Genomic DNA, 23,756 nt, shown 5'->3' on the forward strand with positions numbered 1-23,756 from the left:
AAATATGTTTAAATATACCTAAACTTGAGGGCATTATGGTGTTTGAATGGTATGCAAAAAATGGTCCAGATCTGTTAAGTAGTTTTTGCAAAATTTAATTTGTCTATAAAATTTTTTGAAAAACGAGCTAAGTTCTGAGGTTGGTCCAGTTAATATGGCTGAATGTATCTCAATAATCAGGGACTCATTTCCTTCGTTAAGATGTATACTAATACCCTATGAAAAAAAAAAGTAAAAAAAATTACATGTACGTACACAAAATTATTTGTTAATAAATAGCAGTTTTTAAGCTTATAAACAATTACAATAATTTCGTAGAAATTAGATCAAATTAAATGGCAATAAAAAATACTTAAACCTGGTTAAAATACACAACTTATAAAAAAATTTTTAGGTCCTACGACCCTTGGGGTCTGAGATAGCCCCTTTTTTGAAAAAATCACTGTTACGTTAATTAACAACACTAAGATCTGAAATTAACCAATCTTTTATAAGAAAAGTCAAAGTTTTTAACAAAGTTTTTTGCAAGAAAAAATGTTAAAAATTATTTAAACAGTATTGTTATAAAGAGAGAGTATTTTGCGTTCCGATTAAAGTAAAAAAAATGATGGGCGCAGCCGAATGAGAATAAATTCGCGGACTAGCATTCGCTAGCGCTAGACCGTTGCAGCCAATTTTTAACATTGACAGTATACCGGATTTGAAGCTTAATATTATATTTATATATTTTGGTAGAAACTTGAATTTTATGAATATTATTATGTTGCACATTTATTTAGTAAAATTATATTTTAAATAAATAAATTTAAAAAATAACAATAAAAAGGCCACAAAGTCAAAATATGCAACAGAAAAAAAGTTACGCGACCTTATAGACGAGTGGTACTCCCCCCCCAAAAAAAAAACGCTCATTTCTCGAGATATCAACCACGGTGTAGTGAAAGGCTAATTTTGGTCTTACTTTATACTTTTGATGGTGCTGAAAACGAAAATGAGTTTTATTTTGAATTTTAGATGGGGAAACATTGTCAAAATCGCAATTTTACCCTAAAAATAAAAAAATGAAATCAAGTTTTTCTTAAAATTAAAAGTTACACCACTTTTTTCTATAAAACATTTTGTTCTCTGTACTCTAGATTTTAACTTAAAATTAATTAAACAGCTAAATTTCAAATTTTGTTATTCAACTTTTGCGATTAAACTTTGCAATTCAAGAATCTGCACCTTTTACTTCAAACAATTTATAACTTTCTTTATGGCAAGACAGAAATATTGAAGCAGGTCCCATTGTCTTCAGAAAGGTGAGAAATATATACTATAAAAATATCAGAACAAAATATTACAATGGAACAGAGTTGTAGCAAATTAAACTCAAAAAAACGTGATTTTTTTTTATTTTTAGGGTAAAGTTGTGATTTTGATAATGTTTCCCCACGTAAAATTCAAAATAACCCTAATTTTAGTTTTCAGCACCATAAAAAATATAAAGTATGACCAAAATTAGTATCAGTATCTCGAGAAATAAGCTTTTTTTGGGATGTGCTGCTCGTCTATAAAGTCACATAACATTTTTCCTATTGCATATTTTAAATTAAATTTTTTTGGAAAACTTCTTCATGAATTATATTTTATTTCTGTGTTAATTAAAATTATAAACTAAAAAGTTTGTCACTCAACTTTTTTAAGTAGACATGAAACTAATGAAATCTGACGACAAAATGTTTAAAAATTAACAACTTCTCTTTTAACGTGTTGAGTCATTTTGGACAAATCTCATTGTTATTTAAATGCTTCAAAGATAACACAGTAAAATTTTCAAAAGGAAATATTCACAGCGACTAAAAATACAGTGCATTAAAATTGAAAAATCATCAAAATTTATTTTTCGCATTTTTGCATAAAATTTGATTTTTGAACATGTTCCATTAATTCTAGAAAAAAATTAACTCCATATTCGGATTCAGAGACCTCGAAAACATAAGTAATGACGAAAATTTGTCATTCACTTTAAAATGGATTTTTGTGGTCGGGATAACGTAATTTTAATAGTTGCTGCCGCATGCCGGTCACCAACCGCGCCCACTATTCAGTCAGTCGACTACGCCCGCTATTTTTTACTTTAGTCGGAACGCAAAATACTCTGTGTTTATAACACTCCTATTTATACAATTTTTAACATTTTTTCTTACTAAAAACTTTGTTAAAAACTTTGACTTTTCTTATAAAAGATTGGTTAATTTCAGCTCTTAGTGTTGTTAATTAACGTAACAGTGATTTTTTCAAAAAAAGGGGCTATCTCAGACCCCAAGGGTCGTAGGACCTAAAAATTTTTTTGAAAGTTGTGTATTTTTATTAGCTTTCCGTATTTTTTATTGCCATTTAATTTGATTTAATTTCTACGAAATTATTGTAATTGTTTATAAGCTTAAAAACTGCTATTTATTAACAAATAATTTTGTGTACGTATATGTAATTTTTTTTTTACTTTTTTTTCATACGCTGTTAGTATGCATCTTAACGAAGGAAATGAGCCCCGGATTATTGAGATAAATTCAGCCATATTAACTGGACCAGCCTCAGAAATTAGCCCGTTTTTCAAAAAAATTTATAAACAAATTCAATTTTACGAAAACTATTTAACAGATCTGGACCATTTTTTGCACACCATTCAAACACCATAGTGCCCTCAATTTTGGGTATATTAAAACATATTTTAACAAACCATAAAATTGTTATTAACTATATTCAAAAACAGTGATTTTGTCATCCGTTTTGCAATAACTTTTTTGTTTATTAATTGATTTTTATTTAGCGTATCTCATTCGATGTATCTTTTTTTTCTGAAAAAGTTACCTGTGGACGTCAAATTTCTAAATAAACAAGTTTTTAAGTTATGAGTAAAAAACTAAGTTTGACGTTTTGATTGTTTATTTAAAAAATGTTCCACTAAAAAATTGATGAATCCAAAGATGGTAGTCTTTTTGTAATACATACTACACATTTTAACTGTCAAACCTCGTCTTTTCCGTTATGTCTAGTAAAAACCTAACTTGATTGGCCTAGTAGGATTATAATAATTTTACACAGGGTAGGGAATATTAGTCTAAGAGCTAGCGAACCCTCCGAGTAACGGTCTTCCTGTAAGGATAGAAATTTGTATAAATGATAATTCATAGCACATCAAGGCTAAAAATCATGACCTGGCATTTATCAGCCCTGTACGTGTATCTACCAGGTGAATCGAAAAGTGCAAAGGGGGAAAAAAACTTTCTCCTGTAAAGGGGGTTATTTACTTTATTGGTAGCTCTTGGAATCGGAGTAACCTAGTTGAGTCCCAGAATTTATAATCCGTATTTCTAATAGCCAAGTTGAGTCCCAAAGATGGGTAAATTGAGTCCCGTGTCTACCTGGGGCTTAGTCGGTGTACGTAATGATTTCTAGGAATTAGAAAACAATAATTTATTTTAGAGCATATAATTTTATTACAAAAATGTATACCTACAATATTTACAAAAAGAAATATCAGCTAGAATTACATGCTAATTCATTTATTTAACTATTCTAAATTTTTCACCTACACTTTTGAAGTAATCAAATTTTGATATTAATCTATTATTTAATTTTAAAATTTGTTCATCTACAAAGTTTTTTGATGTAAGGGTTTGTGCAGAATAATTTTTTTTACTTTTTTTTGTACACTTCTAATTTTAACATACGTTTCACTTTGAAAGTCTATTAAAACTGTTAAAAATTGAAAAATATGAGGATGAGCATAATAAAATGATGAGTTAAACCTGGAATGAAAACTCTCACATGCGTTCGTCGTCCGTTGTAAACTGCTTGACATCTCCGCCCATATTTCTGGCGGAAACTTAGCCGATTCTGAGACATAATTATCGACCAGATAGTCCGCAAATTCTACTATTCTATGATTTTGTGGGTGTATTGATGATAAAGCTTCAACAAAACAATCTCCTACATCTTCTGGGTTGAGAAATGGCATTCCAAAGCAGTATGTTAAATATTTTCCTACATCACTCTCTTTGTCTTTGTATAAGGATGTTAAACCTAGTGCCTGAATTTTGCGCCACCTGAAAAAAGAAGAAAACATCATTAGAATTACAACAGTATGACATATGGAAAATAAGTAAAAAACACCGGAAAACAAAAAGCATATATACACATCATCATCATCAAAAATACTATTCAAATATTCGTATGTTAAATACTTATCAGAACCAGGAAAATTACAAAAACGTGGCATATGGAAAAACAGTAAAAAACACCAAAAAACAAAAAGTTTACATACACATCATCATCATCATCATTATCATCAAAAAAACAAAAGATTCAAATATGTCAAATATGACTACTTATCAAGACCAGGAAAATTACAACAGCAGCGTGGCATATGGGAAATCAGTACAAAAAAAACCAAAAAACAAAAAGCACACATACACTTCATCATCATTCAAAAAAAGGATTCAAATATGACTACTTACCAGGATTGTCCTAAATGGAATCGGCAGCCCTTCAATGAAACATTAGTCCAAACTTCAGTGACACTTTGCTGAATTGCTTCTTCAAAATCTGCAAATACCGTTCTTAAAGCGAGTTTTTTATTGCATTTCTCAACTTGTTCTGTTAGGTATTTAAGTGCCAGTGTATATGTATGTTTTTGTTTATTTGACAATAAGAAGAAAACCAAAGGTATATAATGATCTTATTTTAGACCATGGATGGAGGACATTTGCTTAAAAAACTTTGGGCAATATTCAAAAGTTCCATCTATATAAATGGTGTCCAAATCTGCTAAAACTTCTAAATTGCTGCTACAGGAAAACATAATAATTTGGTTTCCTATGTCGTTCACCATTAGAAAATCCTCGTTTTTGTTGGTTTATACTGGAAATGTTTTTAATATATCATGAATTTCCTCCATACTTTTTGGTAATTTAGGCAGAAGAGATCGTCGGGCGTTATACATATTTTTTCGAACCAATGCCACGTCTTTGGTATAGTCTGTTCGCTAAACTCAGACGCAACTTTCTTGATATTTTAGTCGGTAATTTCCCCAATTTTAGTAAAATTGGCAAAAAATAATTACTAAATAGTTAATAGTCACTAAATAGTTAGTAATTTTGCCAATTTTTGCAAAATTGGCAAAAAACAAAAAAAATATCGACTAAAATATCTAGCCAGTTGCGTCTGAGTTTAGCGAACGGACTATAGACAAGGTACTAATATCTCCATTTCGTAATTCCTTTTGCAAAATTTTCATAGGTCTTTCACCAATGTCTTCTACGGCCTTTCGTTTTAAGGAGTTACTTAACATTTGACGGTTAAGTGCATCTTCGTTTAATTCGCTATGGTTGTGTTCATCCCGAATTTCCGTCACTACGTAGTCACCTTGGGTTTTTAAAAATGCTTTACATTTTTCTCTCGTCTGCGCACAACACATCCAATGCTTGTCGTTATTCTTTAAAGATTTGTGAAAACGATATTTGAAGCCATTTAACACAATCAATTGTTTTCCTTTTTCACTAAGAACAATTTTCACTGAACTCATTTTGGCAATCAACTTAACACCGTATGGTATACAGATAGATCACACCATACTAAATATTTTGTAGGATATTGCTTTTTTATATTTGATTACCATAAATGCATAACCAATAAAATCATTTCATTCCTCTATTGTTATTCCAGGTAATAACAATATTTCTAAATATGCTTAAGTACAAATTAGAAAGTATTTACAAATTAGAAAGCTATTAAAAGGCAATTAGAAGGATTACGATGCGCGGGACTCAATTCGACCATCTAAATATTTTGACCCTTCTTAATTCAGGTATATGGGACTCAATTTACCTATGCCCGTTGGAATTTGTGTAACTTTAAAAAGAGGTAGTAGGGGTGACTGAAGTGTAAAAATGTCTTAAATAATGTAGGGGGATATATCATTAAAAAACAAGCTCAGACTTAGGCGACTAATTCCGAAGGACCCCGCAGGCTGCCCGGATCCCTGAGGGTTTGAAAGGGTTTGAAAAGTGTGAATGTGAAGGAAGCAGTAAAAGGGGTGGAAAGTAATATTGTAAATGTGTTAAGAAAACAGTTGTCGATGGAGTGGTTGGAAGTCCCGATTGAACGAAACATGGCGGTTGACACAGTTCGGACTTTTTTTGTTTTTTTTTATTATTTCTAGGTCCTCGTACAAGTCCAATTGTAAGAAGTCTTTCAGTGGAACATAAATAATTTATGTTCCAATATCAATTATTGATATTTTTATTTTATTGTACGGGTGGTATTTTATTTTAAAATGTGATAAACTATAAGAATTGATTTTAATAGATGGTACGTTTTCTAAGTGCTAAGTGCTACAATAAAATATAGAAATAATAACAGAAGTGAGAAAGCAAGATAATGTTTCTTTGGTGTCTTTTTAGGTTATTGGGGCAATATAACAGATATGGGGGACATACGTGAGAAAATGCTCCAATATCTTAATGTTATGTCCCGTCCCATAAATTTAAAAGCTGACAAGAATCGAACATTTATATGGAGTTACCTTCACGTGGACCTTGCAGATAGAAGACTGTCAAACTGGCTGTGGAAAAAATTTGAGGGCATACGACAAAGAGATGTCTTCTTAGATTACATCAAAAGGGGTATTTTTCGACAGAATTTGATGTTAACCAGCGAAAAACATATGCTTTTAAAAGAGGAATACGTAAGTAATAAATATGTTGAGTCTATTATCATTGTTTAAAAAGAAGAGTTGGTCAACGCAATAAATAAATTTATTTGATTCTAATTGAGACAGTCACCAGATGTCACCACCATTTCTGCCAGGGTTGCAATGTCACGCGTAACTACGATAAATCCAAAATGCATGGAGACCAAGTTGGATACGACCCTATTCATAACACACCAACTCGCATAACATATTAAGGAAAATAAATACATGGAAGAATATTTAGAAATTGAATTAATGATGTCATGCTACTATTCGCTCCGTGCGTGACCATGGTGGGGATACACGAAACTCTGCCAGCGCCCGTAGCGGCAAAATATGACAACTTTAGCGAATAATGATTGAATAATAATTTTTTTCAATAGATATTTCGCTTCCATTATTATTGCCGTTTTGATTTTTATTATTTATCTCTATATTTGCATACTTATAAAAACTTATACTGAAATGATGGCATCTCCTGAGGTAAAATATACCGGAAGTAAAATGAGCCTCCGTTTGGATCCCCGGGTGAGGAATATCTCAGGGGGAACACCATTGCAGGTTAGAAAAATCAGGATAGGGTCGTAGAATCTTGGTAGTCTTACAGGTAAGAGTCTGGAGTTAGTGGATGCGCTCAAACGAAGGAGAGTTCAAATTGCTTGCATTCAAGAAACTAGGTGGAAAGGTCAAAGGGCGAAAGAGCTAGATGAAGGTTACAAATTGTGGTATGCAGGGAGTAGTAACACTAGAAATGGGGTTGCATAATTGCTGATAGTGAAATGAAAGATAACGTAGTGGAAGTTGTAAGAACGAGTGATAGAATGATGTCAGTGAAATTTGTAATTGATAAAGAGGTATTGAATGTTGTGTGTGTATGCTCCTTAAACAGGTCTGGGTGAGAATGAAAGAAGAGCTTTCTAAGACCAATTAGGAGACGTCCTGAGTGATATTCCGTCAGAGGAGAAAGTTATAATAGGAGGTGATTTCAATGCACCTGTGGGCCAAGCCAAGGCAGGATACGAAGCAATACATGGGGGATTAGGCTTTGGAAATAGAAATGAAGCTGGAGATTACATGCTTGAATTAGCAACAGCATTGGATATGGCGATTGTTAACACATTCTTTAAAAAGAGAGAAACTCAACTTATTACCTACAAAAGTGGACAACATCAATCCCAAATAGACTACTTCATGATAAGGAAAGAAGACATACGTGAATGCAAGGACTGCAAGGTAATAGTTAGTGAGACACTAAGCCAACAACATAAGCTGCTTGTTCTGGACATCGAAGTAAAAAGCGAAACTAAACAAAAATATCGGAGAGGACCACAAAAAATCAAGTGGTGGCTGCTAAAAAATGAGAAAGAAGGTCTATTCAAGAGAAGAATAGTAGAAAAGACATGTTGGAACATGAAAGGAAGCCCTAATTCAATTTGGAGAAAAATGGACAGTAGTATTAGAGAGACTTCTATAGAAATATTTGGGAAAACGTCAGGAAAAAAAGTTTGAGGATAAAGAGACTTGGTGGTGGTAAAACGAAGTACAAGGAAAAATAGAAGAGAAGAGAAAATTATACAAAAAGTGGCAAGAAACCAGATCCGACATAGATCTTCAAAACTATATGGTGGCGAAAAAGGAATCGAAAGTAGCAGAAGCAAAAGCCAAAGCAGAAGCGTATTCAAACCTATACGATCAACTTGATACCAGGGAAGGCGAAACGAAGATAATATATAAAATAGCCACACAGGGGAAAGAAAACAAAAGATTTTAATCAGATTAGATGTATCCGAGATTAAAATAATAAAATACTAGTTCACGAAAGGGATGTCAAAAAGATATGGAGAAAGTACTTTGACAGCTTATTAAATGAAGAATTTGACAGACAGCATGTAGAGTCAACGGAGACAGTAGCAGCAATGGTCACCTAAATAACAAACGAGGAAGTGGCTCAAGCGCTTCAAAAAATAAAGCAAGGAAAAGCGGAAGGACCAGATGATATTCCTGGGGAAGTATGGAGAGCATTGAGAGAGACAGGAACAAGGTGACTAGCAGGTGTATTTAATAGAATTATCGAAGTTGGACAAATGCCAGACGTATGGAGAAGCAGTATACTGGTACTTGTTTACAAAAACAAGGGAGATATACAACAATGTACAAACTACAGGACTATAAAACTGCTTAGCCACACCATGAAAATATGGGAAAGAGTAATTGATAGACGGATACGTGAAGAGACCGAAATATCCGGGAATCAATTTGGCTTTATGCAGGGCAGATCAACAACAGATGCAATTTTCATTATAAGGCAGTTGATGGAAAAATACAGGAGTAAAGAAACAAACGCTCGTATGGTATTCATTGATCTTTAGAAAGCATATGATAGAGTTCCTCGAGAGATGCTGTGGTGGGCTCTCTGTGGTGGGAGTCCCTGGTGAATAAGTATATATTTTAAGGGATATGTATGAGGGAGTAACGACTAGTGTTAGAACAGGTGTGGGAGAGACTGATAAATTTCATGTGAAAGTAGGATTGCACCAAGGCTCTGTGCTTAGTCCGTATTTATTCTCATTAGTTTTGGACCAGATAACAGCGAAACTACAGGGTAACATTCCATGGTGCTTAATGTATGCTGATGAGGTCGTGTTAGTAGGAAATAGTGAAAGAACAAAAACTGGAACAGTGGAGGCAAGCTCTGGAGGAAAATGGTTTAAAACTTAATAGGACAAAAACAGAGTATTTTAAATGTTCATTTAAAGATGGAGTTACTACAAATAAAATAGTATCTTTGAATGGTGAACTGATTGTAAAAAGCAATCGTTTTAAGTACCTGGGATCAGTATTACAGAGTAATGGAGAAATAGATGGAGATGCATGCAGTAGAATTAGGGCTGGATGGATGAAGTGGAAAGAAGCAAGTGGTGTGTTGTGTGACAGAAAAATTCCAATGAAGCTGAAGGGAAAATTCTATAAAACAGCCATAAGACCGGCTATGATGTACGGAACTGAATGTTGGGCAGTGAAGAAGAAAGAGGAACAACGAATGCATGTGACGGAAATGAGAATGCTTAGATGGATGAGTGCAGTGACAAAGAAGGATAAAATTAGAAATGAGTATATTAGGGGAAGTCTAGGTGTGGCACCAATTGATGCGAAAATGAGAGAGCATAGGTTAATATGGTTTGTTCATGTTCAACGTCGAGACGTTAATCACCCAATACAAAGAATAGCTGAAGTGCAGTTTCCTGGAAGGAGTAGGAGAGGAGGACAAAGAAGACCTGGGGGGAGACGATAAGGCAGGATATGTTGGTAAAGGGATTGACATTGATATGACACAAGATAGATTTGTGTGGAAAAATGCAAATAGGGAAGCCGACCCCGCATAGGGATAAGGGCAAAGAGAATGATAATGATGATATCTATATTTTCACACTCACTTTCATTCATTCCCCGATCTGGTCGTATATTCCTATCGTCAGCTTTTTCCATTTTGTGTTACACACACACCACAAAATTAATAGTTTAATAGACCCAGCGAATGCAAAAATTTTATACTAATAATTCAGACTGCCTAATTTCTGCCGATGTACACTTAATTAATGTTAACACTGACAACTAAACTATTACGAAATAGTAAAGGGAAACCCTTAAAATTGATATTTTCTTCAGATAACCGAGAACTTTCAATAATCCGTTTTTTAATTTGACGTTTATTTGACATTCGAACTTATTGTTTGTATAATAAATTTTATCAAAAATGGTAAATAAATATTACATTAACGTCAAATATGTCATATGTGTATTATACAGGGTGTCCCGGAAAATAGTGCGTTCCTTTAAGGTATGAAGAGAATACACAATTTAGAACAAAAAAGTCCTATACTATTTTTTTCTAAAGTTAACCTTTTCCAAAAAAAAGATAACATTGTTTTCCATATACCTGTATTTTAATGTTTGGAAATTTTAATAAACTGGCAACATCGTACGCACTACGGAATAATAACAGATAATAAGAACTCGTTTGTGATTGTGATTTACAGAATTTAAAATAATCCAACCTAATAGTAGGTACATATGTATTTACTATTTGTTTTTGTTTACTAGAATTATTTTCTTTTGAAATGTATTGAAATACCTATTGCATAATTTTAAACGAATTACACAACTTTTAACATAAAAACACATCTTTTAACTAAACTAGTATTAGGTATTTAGTAAGGTTTAAATGTGTTGAATGCTGAGTATTGCTGAGGGCTTTAACTGAACTAGGTACATAGTTTACAGCGGAACTTAAATACACCAGATAATGTCTCAGTAATTTGTTTACTTGTGAACTGAAATAATTAAGTTGTACTTGCTTGAAAATAATTATTATACTGAGTAGATGTTCCAAGTAACCCACTTTCACAAACATCATTCTTACGACGAGAAATACCGGCATAATATTTTGAAAGAAATTAATTATTATGCCTCTCCATTTAGTGATCTGACATAAATAATCAACGTAATAACATAATAGGTAATACACTCACGATCTGAAAACATTTTCGGCATTGACACTAAACAGGATTTTTTAAAACTATCTGTTTACTATCTGTCTTATATCTATTTACATGGGACATGGGACTGTCTATGCTATAATTTGCACACAGTTGTCAGATTTAAATTTGCATACCAAAATGTATTTTAATTTTTTGGTCAAACGGTTGCATTTAGAAAAAAATATTATAAGGGTTTTTTGTTCTACATGGTGCCTTCTACCTATACCTTTAAGGAACGCACTATTTTCCGGGACACCCTGTATGTTTAACGTCAAATTGTGTTCGTCAAAAATTTCAGGCGACTAGGCTAGGTGTCGCGTCAGTCATGCACGGAGCGAATACACTATAGGTACATATATAATAGCATGACACCATTAATTCAGTTTCTAAATATATTCTTCCATATACTTATTTTTTTTAATATGTATGCCAGTTGGTGTGTTATGAATAAGAGCGTATCCAACTTGGTGTCTATGCATTTTGAATGTATCTTAGTTACGCGTGACGCTGCGACCCTGGCAGAAATGGTGGTGATATCTGGTCTCGATTAGAATCGAACAAATTTATTCATTGCGTTGACCAACTATCCTTTTTTAAACAATAGTATTATGGCTTATGCCGCACTGATAAATTCAAAGTTTTTATCATTTTTAGACTTATCAAACTTACCTCTCCTACCAAAGAGATAATTCTGCATACGATTATATGACCACAGTTTCTTTACCTGTGTTTGCAAGAAGACCACATGAAGTAAGTATGGTGTTTAGAATACTGTCGTGAATATTAAGCTTTTTAAATGTTGAATGGGTTGCATGTGAGAGTTCATTTTAAATGAAGTAAAAGACAGACGTACTCTCAATCATTTATTGTAACTTCCGACGACCGGTTTCGCTCTCTAAACTATGCAGAGCATCTTCAGGTCAACGGTTACAAGTCACTAAATGCTACAAATAAAAAACCAGAGTTAGAACAACCTCTGGTTGTAAAAGATGCTAAAGGTCCATAAGATCAAGCCAATGTTGAACAACATACATAAAAGTAGTGAAAATAGCAGACAAATACACATGCATGTAAAAACGGGGGCTATAACACACGTCCCCAAGCTTACAAACACATGCAGATGTATATCGTCTATAATCATGCAATTATAACGCGTCGTACTTACATTCGGATACAAGGAGCTACTACCTCAGTATTCATTAACATGATGTTATTGCTTAAGTTATGCTAATGGGATATGGTGGAATGGACGGAGAATGTTACAAAGGTAAACAAGTTTATGGGATTTGGGAATTCTTGAGGGTGAAGAGATAGTTGTTGAGAGACAACCAACAAATCTGTGCTTGTTATTGTGTTTGTGAAGTAAACTTTAGTGAATGTCACATATACAATTTTTTTTTAAATTTTTGATGGTTTTAATGGTTTTAAAAATTTCTATTTATTAAAAGATTTTATTTTTATTTATATTTGTCCTAATTCCTACATTGTTGTCTATCAATTCAAATTTATTACTGTTTTTATTATATGACTGCTAATTTAATATATTTTTAGCTACAACTTTTTAAGCTTTCTGATTGGTCTTCCCTTACACGACCACTACTCCTTTCATTAAAACATCTAGAAGTACTGACCTTAACAATTTAGGTTACAGCTGCACATCCACATCTAACATACATAATACACATTCTACCCGTCTTGATCCAAACGTTGTTAATCTTACATTAACATATACATTAATAAATAGAAGTCTTTTAATAAATATAAATAAAAATAAAATATTTTAATAAATAGAAATCTTTAAAACCATTAAAACCATCAAAATTTTTTAGACATTCACTAAAGTTTACTTCACAAACACAATAACAGTCACAGATTTGTTGGTTGTCTCTCAACAACTATCTCTTCACCCTCAAGAATTCCCAAATCCCATAAACTTGTTTACCTTTGTAACATTCTCGGTCTATTCCACCATATCCCATTAGCATAACTTAAGCAATAACATCATGTTAATGAATACTGAGGTAGTAGCTCCTTGTATCCGAATGTAAGTACGACATGTTATAATTGCATGATTATAGACGATAAACATCTGCATGTGTTTGTAAGCTTGGGGACGTGTGTTACCGCTCCCGTTTTTACATGCATATTATGTATTTGTCTGCTATTTCCACTACTTTTGTGTATGTTGTTCAACATTGGCTTGATCTTATGGATCTTTAGCATCTTTTACAACCAGACATTGTTCTAACTCTGGTTTTTTATTTGTAGCATTTAGTGACTTGTAACCGTTGACCTGAAGATACTCTGCAGACTTTAGGGAGCGAAACCGGTCGTCGGAAGTTACAATAAATGATTGAGAGTACGTCTGTCTTTTACTTCAATTAAGCTTTTTGTTTAAATATGTATTATGTTTACATACTTATATTATTATTTTTAATTTTCCTTTCACATCCAGTCTAATAAAGATGGTGAGATTTTAGTACGACATTGGTTATGTTACATAAAAATAAAGATCGAGAGATGTTTCTGAATAAATAAAACGAACATTAATATACTCTATAATATATAAAATACAAAGTTCAGTTAATCTCTGTTTATCTTATCTCAGGGATTTACAGTTGGTTCACAGAGGGAGATCCTGGTTAATTCTGAGCATTAAAACAACCTATAAATACAAATATTTATTGAACATAAAATAAAACAGAAAATAAAGCAAAATATAAGGAGAATTTAATGACTATTGCAACTATTAACTATAAAATATAAAGTACTGTCAAGACTTAAAAAGACTCTAACTTATCACATACAATACACCGTTGTTACCTTGCAGTATATAAAATATGAATATCCAATACATCCTGATGAATAAAATGCACCTACGTTAAGCAAGAATCAGATTATGTAACGTAACCTTACTATATTAATGTTATCAAATATGAGGTGAATAATTTATACCCTGAAGTGTCAAATACCTACTTCTTGCAAGTCTACCTGTGGAATTAACTAAGTACAATAAGTATATCCTGTATTCACTCTGTTAATAGATAAATACCCTCGTATTGCGCTATATTCAGGTGTACAATGAGGGTAACAGGAAGATCTGAACAAAATGGTAGGTATAGCTACCATGCTGTATCTGTACCTACAGTACAGGATAGATGGTATATATAGAAAGAGAGGTTATGTTGTTATTGATACCGACTTATGGGCCTCTGTTCTTGCTTACAGTTTTGTAGGGGGGTGTTCCAGTGGTGGTGACTCTGGTTACACAATGTGTTGGTTGGAACTACCAGTTGGTTACTAGCTGTTGGACAGCTAGTATGTCTTCACGAAATTGACCTGAGTTGTTAGGTGGCCAACAGGGAGGGGTTGTAACAGGACCTTTCCTCAACCGCGGATGATGGACTAGCGTGTCTCGAGTTGGGGTTATGTCACAGTAACTACAAAATCCATTTGCTCACAAAATCTATAGTTTTAAATCCGTCTTAGACGATGGTTTTTTCGTAAAACCAAACTATTTTATGGCGGATGATTCTGGATTAGCAAAATACAACTTAATTTTGCAATGCCGAGCACTGTCGTCAAGACAAAAGACAGACAGGATGTCATCCGTCTTCCCTTATGTCATTCGATTCCAAAGCGAACATCGAAGCATGGAACCACGGTTGACTTAGTCACGTGACAAGAACCTATACAAAGATTGTGAGTCAGAAAAAGATAGCGGTACACACATTTCTATGTTCTCTGACATTCCTAAAACAACTCAACCAGGTAAAGTAGCCAGGGGGGTTTTAAAGTATTTAAATGTCTTGTGAAGGTTGCATAAAAAACCGTAACAGTTGACAATTCCATTCTGGCTAAACCCTTGTGGGCACATATGTGTTTCTGTATATATTTTTCTTCTTCTCGTAGCATTACAACCTTAAGTGGGTCTTAGCTGACTGCACAACTCAAATGGTCGTCCTTGATAATTTGGTCAGTAGGTAGCCCCATGGTTCCTAAATATGACAATGTGTTATCTCTCCATCGCTTTCGTGGACGTCCTAAGGACCTTCTTCCTGTCAAGGTTTCCTTCCAGATTAACTTGACAAGGCGGTTATTAGGGATTCTATGAACATTGCCTCATATTAGACGTTGGGATTTAATTTCTTGGACTACGTACCTAGCTCTAAACATCCCTCTGACCTCAGAATTTGTTCTCATTCGGTATTGATTAGTAATCGGGTCGTGATAAGATTTTTCTGAGGATTTTTGTCTCAAAACATCTTTTTCATAAATGTATAAACATTTTTAATCGGGGAAAACGGGGAAATCGGGGACGAGAGGAAAAATCCCCGAAACCGGTATATACTCTTCCTGCACTCTCCGATTTAACTAGAGTATAATGCCGCTGCGTTTTCGGATTGCAAAGAAATTGAAAATGTTTATACATTTTTAATTCATTTACTCTTTTGTGGAGTACTAAGGAATTTTTCTCGTTGGAATTTTTACCACGCTGAGCAGATGGGACGTGAATTATTCAAAATTCCCTCATTTCGTCTCGGCACCCGTATGGATTTATAATTTTTGAAAATCACGGGGGGTAGTAACCAGAGGAAGTTCCACCTGTTGTTATTCTGGTGGTATGGGAACGATATTTATTGTCGTTTTCTGTGCTACTTGATTGATAACTTATTTTGTAACATCTTTTTCAGTTTTCTTTCCATTGCTTTTGTCAGCGTCTACATCTCATATCCATACATGAGCGCCGTTTTTATCAGTGTTTTGTATTGGGACCGTGCAAGTTTGGCAAAGCGACACCTATTTCTACGCTCTGCAATTTTATTCGCACTTTTAATTATATTGGCCAATTATATTAGTCCTGGTTACTGGATAATTGTCAAGGCCATAGTCCAAAAAAATAATAAAAAGAAAAAAATAAGATTCAGGTTATGTTGTTAAAACGTAAACAATTATTGTAGTCAATAAAATTAGTTATTAAAATACAGTAATGCAAGCAAAATACAATTAATTAAATTTACCTTTATATAATTGCATATCATATCAATATTGTAGAGCAACATATAATTTTTCTTCTTCAATGACAGTAGATATGAAATGTACGTCAATTTGACAATTTCAATTGACAATATGAATTATTTAAGAAAGTTGCAATATTTCTCCGCTATTCGCGCAAGATCGTTCCTCAATTCCCTTCCAAGTACTTGCACACCGCGAATAGGTACTTGTGATTTTGTATACTTGTATTTTGTATACTTGTACATTGTGATTTTTGACGTTCGTGTTAAGGTTTTTAGATTTAATAAGGTTGTGGAGGCTATACAATTATACATGCATCTGTTTGTTGCTTGAATTCTCCTTTTATACTGGACACCTTAGAGATTTTTAACAGAGTAAGTAAAATGATCCTAAAGCGACAGTAACATATTATTTCGATCTTTTAGTATCAACTGTTGGGCGTAGCAGGCATAGATGTTCCCTTAAGTTTATTTAAACAGCTCATCCCTTACGAAAGGGTAAGGACTTAACATACATATTTTTTTGTTGTGTTAACGAATTGAATTTCAGTTAGGGGTAAATGGTTACGCCTTTATTGTTACTAATAACGGCTATATTCTTACACATCCGGATCATCATACAGAGGTATGTATTATTTTGTTTATTTCATAAAATATAAACTGAGTTACTTCATAAGTTCACAGTTATTTAGCACCAAATTTTGGTTGACTATCATTAATTCTTCAACTGAGTAAAAGAAACAAGGATTAGAAGCCAGTTATTGACTGGTATCTTCCTCAGAAAACTCTAGTTGCTCTTTAGAGTCCGTTTAGAGAAGCCTTTCTCAGGGCCAGCAGCTTAAACATCACATGATTTTATCTAAAACCCTGTAACATTATAATAACTTTACACCATTCAAAGGGTTTTTATCCGGATATTTTTAGCGGCTCAACCATGTGTACCTTGTAAACAGCACTGATGATGGAATTGCTATTCCGAAAACATTCTGTGATGTACACCGAAAGGTACTTTTTAATAAATATGCCTTTTTTAAAGGATTTTTTAATAAATTTTCTGAATTTGGGATAATTTACAAATACAGTGGAACCCCGTTAACTCGGATTAATCGGGACCGCGGCCGATCCGGCTTACCAAAAATCCGGGTTAGCCGGAGAAAATGGTAAAAATTAATATAACATGGTATGCTTACAGATAAACTCCGTTATAATTGTCACACAGACACTGGTAAACCACGTTCGCTTTAAGCACAAAACCACACATACAAAGCGTCGTCGAGAGTCATTTTTAGCTTTATTAGCTTTGCACCGATTGTCCAAACTGTCTTTTGTTATTATTTTGAAACAAAATTTTTCGATTTTAGTTCTATTTTTCTTCCAATCCGATACTGTAGATGTACCGACACCACATGATGCTGCAATATTCGCTCTATCAATTCTACTTAATGCTTCTATTTTATTTCCCATTTTTGTCACTACAACATTTTTACGTTTTGCTGCTCTTACGTAGACAAAAAACACGCAAACACAAAATCTGAATAGATTTACGAACGGAAGCGAACAATACGACTTTACTACACACAATACCGTCTCTGATGTTATGTTATTTAATAACAGTGATGACTAAGACTATTGTTAAAAAAATAATTTTAATAGTCTTTTAGTTTCTTCTAAACAATGCTAAGGCAGTTTCAAATAAATAAAGGATACTAGAGGTGCCTGTTGTTTTCGATAACACGACAATGAATGTGGTGTGCCATGAGTCATTATTTTTACTATGGTATATGTTGTTCAAATTACACAAATACCCATTATCTCTCAAATATTACATTACATACTTTTTTATTGCTGAAATGTTTGTCTGATAAAAATCGGTCCGGGTTAGCCGGAGTTCCGGGTTATCGGGGGCCGACTTATCGGGGTTCCACTGTACCGTTATTATTTTAGTTTCAGTATATTTTAAAACCTACGTTCAATCGAGTAGACATCTTAGAAGTAGAGATTCTAAATGATGATAAGGAGCCCAGAATGTTTGGAGACTCAGTAGTTAAGGTGAGCTGTTTCTATAAATAATCATTACAAGTTTTATGGTTACGCCTATTCGTGGTTTCTATTATATACTTGCAAACCAAGCGAATGATAAATAAAAGAAGACACGGGGAGGTCTAGAAATTGCACCTCACTACAGTGCACAGATTCTAAAAGTGCCTGTGGGGGATGGCGTCTATGCGCAATATTAGTCTGTGAATAACGTGGTATTTAAGTAGTCTTTGAGTGTGTATTTTTATTAGTTGTTGGTTAGTTTATTGTACTTACTTTTTCTTCTGTAAATTATCTAATTATTTTAAGAGCTTGTGTTTTCCTTCTTTTTGTTATTTCCAATTCAATATAATTTGTTTTGTTGTTAGATTATGTTAGATTATGTATAAATCGATTCAATGTTTTCCTTTCTTTCGCTAAATTTTGTTGGAGTTGGGAAATAGGTATTTCTATTATTCTGTTCTACTTAAATATTTTTCCCCTTCCTTCCCATTCCCCATTTCTTTCACTCTTGTTGATATCATCCGATGCCGCTATCTACACTCACCGGCACAAATTTCCGCCACCCAAAAATTTTGATTAAGTTTGACAATCTATAACTTTATTATTTGTACTCCAATTTTCAAGATTCTTGCATCAGTTTGTAGGTACGTGTATTGGTGTCGTTTTTTATTATTCCGGTAACAAAAATTTTTTGCTTAGATGGCATTATACGGGGGTGAATGGAAGCGTTGTATTTTCTCGTAATTTTAAAAAATTCTCTGAAAAATTTTAAGGGCTGATTTTGTTTCATACTTCTTTTGTATTATCCTGGACTACGGTTTTCTTTTTTGAATTATCCAAATATCTCTTTTCTTGTAAGAGCTGTAAATAAAAACACTGCTATGAAGGTTTTTTTAATTAAAAATATCAAACTCACTAAAATTAACAAAACAAAACAAAATTAACAACAAAACCAAACAATTCAATAGCGGGTATGTCCACCTCTTGCAGCAACGACTGCTCGCAATCTGTTTGGCATCGAATAAAGATGTGTTATCCTTGCCCATGGAATAGCCCGATATTCCTCTACCAGGACCATAACTGTACCAAATTTTCTGGACGCCTAGGATGACGGCGAATAGCTTTTTTAAATTCATCCCATAAATACTCAATAGGATTGAGAACTGGGCTGCATGCGGGCCATTCTAATCTTATCAATCCAACCTCTATTTTATGAGTCGATCAGTGTTTTATTTACAAAATATGGTACAGCTCTTACAAGAAAAGAGATATTCGGATAATTCACAAAACAAAATTTTAGTAATGCCTCCGGGATAATATGACAGGACTATGAGACAAAACCAGCCCTTCTATTTTTGCACAGAATGTTTTAAAATTAGGAGGAAATACAACACTTCCATTCACCCCCGTATAATGCAATGCAAGCAAAATTTTTGTGTTATCGGAATAATACCAAACTATATCAATACATGTACCTACAAACTGGTGCAAAAATCTTGCAAATCGGAGTACAAATGATAAAGTTATAAATTATCAAACTTAATCAAAAATTTTGGGGTGGCGGAATTTTGTGCCGGTGAGTGTATTTCATAAAAAAATTTGACTTGGTTAAAATAAGATATTAAAGTATAATACTTTACGCTATTTTTTTTGTACACTTTAAAATCATGTATTATTACTACAAAAAATTGAAATAAAACCTATAAAATGGTTGAATTTGTGATGTATATCTGTATAATTTTCGTTGCTATTGAAATGAGAAAAACCACTTCCATGAGAAAAACAAAAATTAATTTACAATCTCTCAAATAAGACTATAGTCTGGTTTTAAACCAAGAGGAGTAATTCAAATTTCCCGCGCCGTAAAGCTTGTTTGTAATTGGTCCAAACTCAGGCAAGTTTACTCCACTGTTATCACATTTTGACACTAATGACATTTATAAAATTTTGACACTTTGGCATTTCATAGGTTAATTAAGTTCTATCAGCGATTTTTTGTATTTTCTGCGTTATTTCTTTAATTTTTAAATTTTTAGTCCCTTTTTATATAAAAAACAGTTGTTTTTAGAACTCTTTAGCGACGTATTAGTATAATATAATATGTATGGATTACCGTCAAAGGCCGATATGATCAACCAAAAAAGAAGATGTAGGTATTTGGTGATATTTCTAGCGACTTTCTTGGGTGTGAATCACAAACCATACATACTCATAGACGTTTCACGACCATGTTAATCTTTCGGATCGAATTAACGCCATCTCTTGATTGGAATGGGAACTAAATTGACAAATTTTAGTTATGTAGGAATTGCAAATTATAAATTTTGCGGGATTTTTGATGAAATTTCGCAGGAAATTAAAACAACAGAAAGACAATTCAATGTTTTACTGAAAACTTCAAATTATGTTCCAATTTGTTTTCAAAATGCTATACACACTACTGCCATGTGTCACGTGAAAGCACTGATGTGTAATATTGAGTTGAATGAAAATTTTGGAAAGAATCTTGTAGGATGATTGTTTAGATAAATACCTTATAATCTTTTACAAACTTCCAAAAATATATAAGCCCGAAATGTTGATGACACACTTGTCACACTATTTCAGGATCTATTATATTGTTTTTTAAATGTGGAGAAACACAACACGGGATGATCAATGTAAACTAAAAATTCTACTCACAAAAACGGAGAGGAGGTTAATACAATTGATTAAAATTGTGATTAAATCTAATTAAAAACGTAACACCACTATAATAAAATATTTAAGCCACAAACTGTAAAATAAAAAGTAAATAACAAATTAATTTAATTGTCAACTGTCAGTGGTTAAATATGACAAAAGAATTGACTGCCAGCGACATCTCTGGATTGGAATGGTAACTAATTTGCTGTCTTGACCTTGACAATTTACGTGAAACGTCTATGAGTATGTATGGTTTGTGGTGTGAATCTGTCTGTTTAGTTTATCCCTCTAGGTACAAGGCATGTACCTACTCCTGTCAGGCCAGATCAATATTTAAAACTGTTGATGTTGCCATAGTAACTTTAAAACACACTCGTTTTTGAAAGTTGAGTTTAAACAGGCTGAGGCGTACTTTAAATAAGCAAAATGGGGTACCAATAAAAAAACTAATATGTTTATTGTGATTTTTAGTTTCGAAAAAAACTAGTTAACCAGGAAAGCAGTGTCAACGTAACCCTAAAAGTCAAATATGCTTTGAATGACAATGTAAGTAAACAAATAAGTTGCAATCTATTAATTCTTTTTTCTACTCTCATTACTCTAGTATATAAATTTCAATTTCAATACCTGTATCATAATGAGCTTCATTATGATACAGGTTTTCATTATGATATAGAATTTTAACCGAAAGAATAGCGAAATGACGTGTATCAAAGGTGGCACATGCGCAATGAGCAACGTCAAGTCAATTGCATACGGTACAATATTTTAACTCAATATTCAGATAATCCAAAAATCATTTTAAAATACAAAATATTTAATTACGATATTGTTTATATAGAATGTTAAATAAGAAACAAACCATCAATGTATACCACGAATATGGGGCATGCATTTTGATGACACGGTGACTTCTGCGAAGTAAGCAGTAATAGTATATTACATACCTAGCGGGAAAGTACTCTATTTCAGCCGAGCGGCAAGGTAGTTTACCGAGGTGCGAAGCACCGAGTTAAACTACAGACGCGAGGCTAGAATGAGTTCCCGCGAGGTTTGTATACTATTTTACTCACAATCGGTTAGTAGTTTATGGATTTCTAATACTCACAATCTACCAATAATAATTTCGTTTCAAATATCTGTATCCATTTTCATTATGTGTTAAGATGAATTATTTTAAGTAACCTGTGAGATCGTTGCTAGGTAACAAAACAAGTTTGTTGAATCTGACATTTAGGCGATCACGACACCATTAATTGTACATATAATCAAATTGTGTTTATTTTACAAAAATGTCTGATAGTGAATTTGAATGTACTTTGACAGATGCTAGCCGGGAAAGTACTTTCCCGGCTAGCTGGGAAAGTAAAGTAAGTAATAAGTGGCTTCCTGATTACTTCAAAGGTTAGAAATCAATAAATTACTAACCGATTGTGAGTAAACATATTATTATATCATACATGTACAAACTTGACATAGAAATGTAAGTAAATTGTATACAAACATATCGATCTAATAAATAGATACAAGGGGAATAATATACGGGGATTATTGCCTATTAGTTAGATTGCGAGAGATTCAGTTTGGGGTTCAGTGAGAGGTTTGGGGTTGCCTGCCACCTAGAGTAATATATGATCAGTGCCGTCATCAGCTGAGTACCATCCATGTTAAACAACTGTCGCTATTTAACAACCAATAAAATACTGATGGGTAAATAAGTATATTCCTGCTGGCCAAACCCATACCAAGGGCAAATACTACGCTACATCTTCATAATAAGTTTTGTACAAGTACAAAATAAAGCACCGCTCATCCCAAGAAGTATTGACGAAATAAAATGAATTTTGGAGAGAAACATCATATTACATAGATACAAGATGCAGAAAATAGCATTGCCACTTTCATTTATAAAAGTAAAGCTGACATGAGAGAAGTTGAAGAGTTGCCAGCTGACAAATATATTTGATCGCTTGGAGTGTGGCGTAGACACCATAGAAAATTAATGTATGACTGTGATTAAGGTATGTTGAGAATAAATTCAAGGAACAACATATTATTTACTATCGACAACACGCAGATTGAAAACGTGGAAAAATGTATGCATCTTGGAAGTGCCATAACAGAAAACGTAGATACAGAGAACGATATTCGTATGATGATACGAAAAGCTCAACAAGCATTCAGTATGCTCAACCCTGACTGGGTCCGTATTCTTGAATTTCAGGGAGTAGAAATGGTAAGAGAAAGTGACGTAAAAGTAGGCGTGGCTCCCTAAAACCGAAAATGCTGTATTCTTGAAAAAAATTCTCTTAATCTTTGAGAGAAATGTCACTCCCCAAGGGAGTAATAATTTCTACTGGTAGTATGTAAGAGAAATTGAAAATGGGAGCGAAAATAACAATACATAACCTTAAAAAAGCGGAGAGAAGTTTCAAAACCGTTTATTTTATTTCTATATCTGCTTTCTTCAATATCCATGTTTCGAATACCTAATATTATGTGGCTATGGGAAAAATTAGAGCTCTTACCAGCTTTTAATTTGTTTGCATAGTTATGGTTAAATTTTTCCAAATTGTTACGTTTCATCATATTCATAGCTGTTTTTGTGATAGTTTCTATGCATCTCTCTGTCACATAATAATATAATCTTTTCTATCTGACATATTTTAGCTGATCCAATTGTATCGAACTCTGGTTTTTAATTACAATTTAGAGAGGTTTTTTATTGAGAGTTCCCAA

The 23,756-nt window shown here is 33.2% G+C and overlaps 1 protein-coding gene across 2 annotated transcripts in view; it reads left to right on the plus strand.

Annotated features, from left to right (window-relative positions):
* Window positions 1-23,756, plus strand: part of LOC114325682 (voltage-dependent calcium channel subunit alpha-2/delta-3-like) — a 111,210-nt gene that overhangs the window by 41,382 nt on the left and 46,072 nt on the right. For both annotated transcript variants that reach the window (XR_007697002.1, XM_028273812.2), the window contains exons 10-15: window positions 6,447-6,730; window positions 11,929-12,024; window positions 16,719-16,790; window positions 16,843-16,917; window positions 18,237-18,341; window positions 21,489-21,563. Coding sequence is in view for 1 of the 2 variants with exons in the window: in XM_028273812.2 (XP_028129613.2) it covers window positions 6,447-6,730; window positions 11,929-12,024; window positions 16,719-16,790; window positions 16,843-16,917; window positions 18,237-18,341; window positions 21,489-21,563 (707 nt within the window). In the remaining variant the exon portion in view is untranslated. The remainder of the gene's footprint in view (window positions 1-6,446; window positions 6,731-11,928; window positions 12,025-16,718; window positions 16,791-16,842; window positions 16,918-18,236; window positions 18,342-21,488; window positions 21,564-23,756) is intronic.

The sequence above is a fragment of the Diabrotica virgifera genome, chromosome 3, assembly GCF_917563875.1.
Source record: "Diabrotica virgifera virgifera chromosome 3, PGI_DIABVI_V3a".
Classification (NCBI taxonomy): domain Eukaryota; kingdom Metazoa; phylum Arthropoda; class Insecta; order Coleoptera; family Chrysomelidae; genus Diabrotica; species Diabrotica virgifera.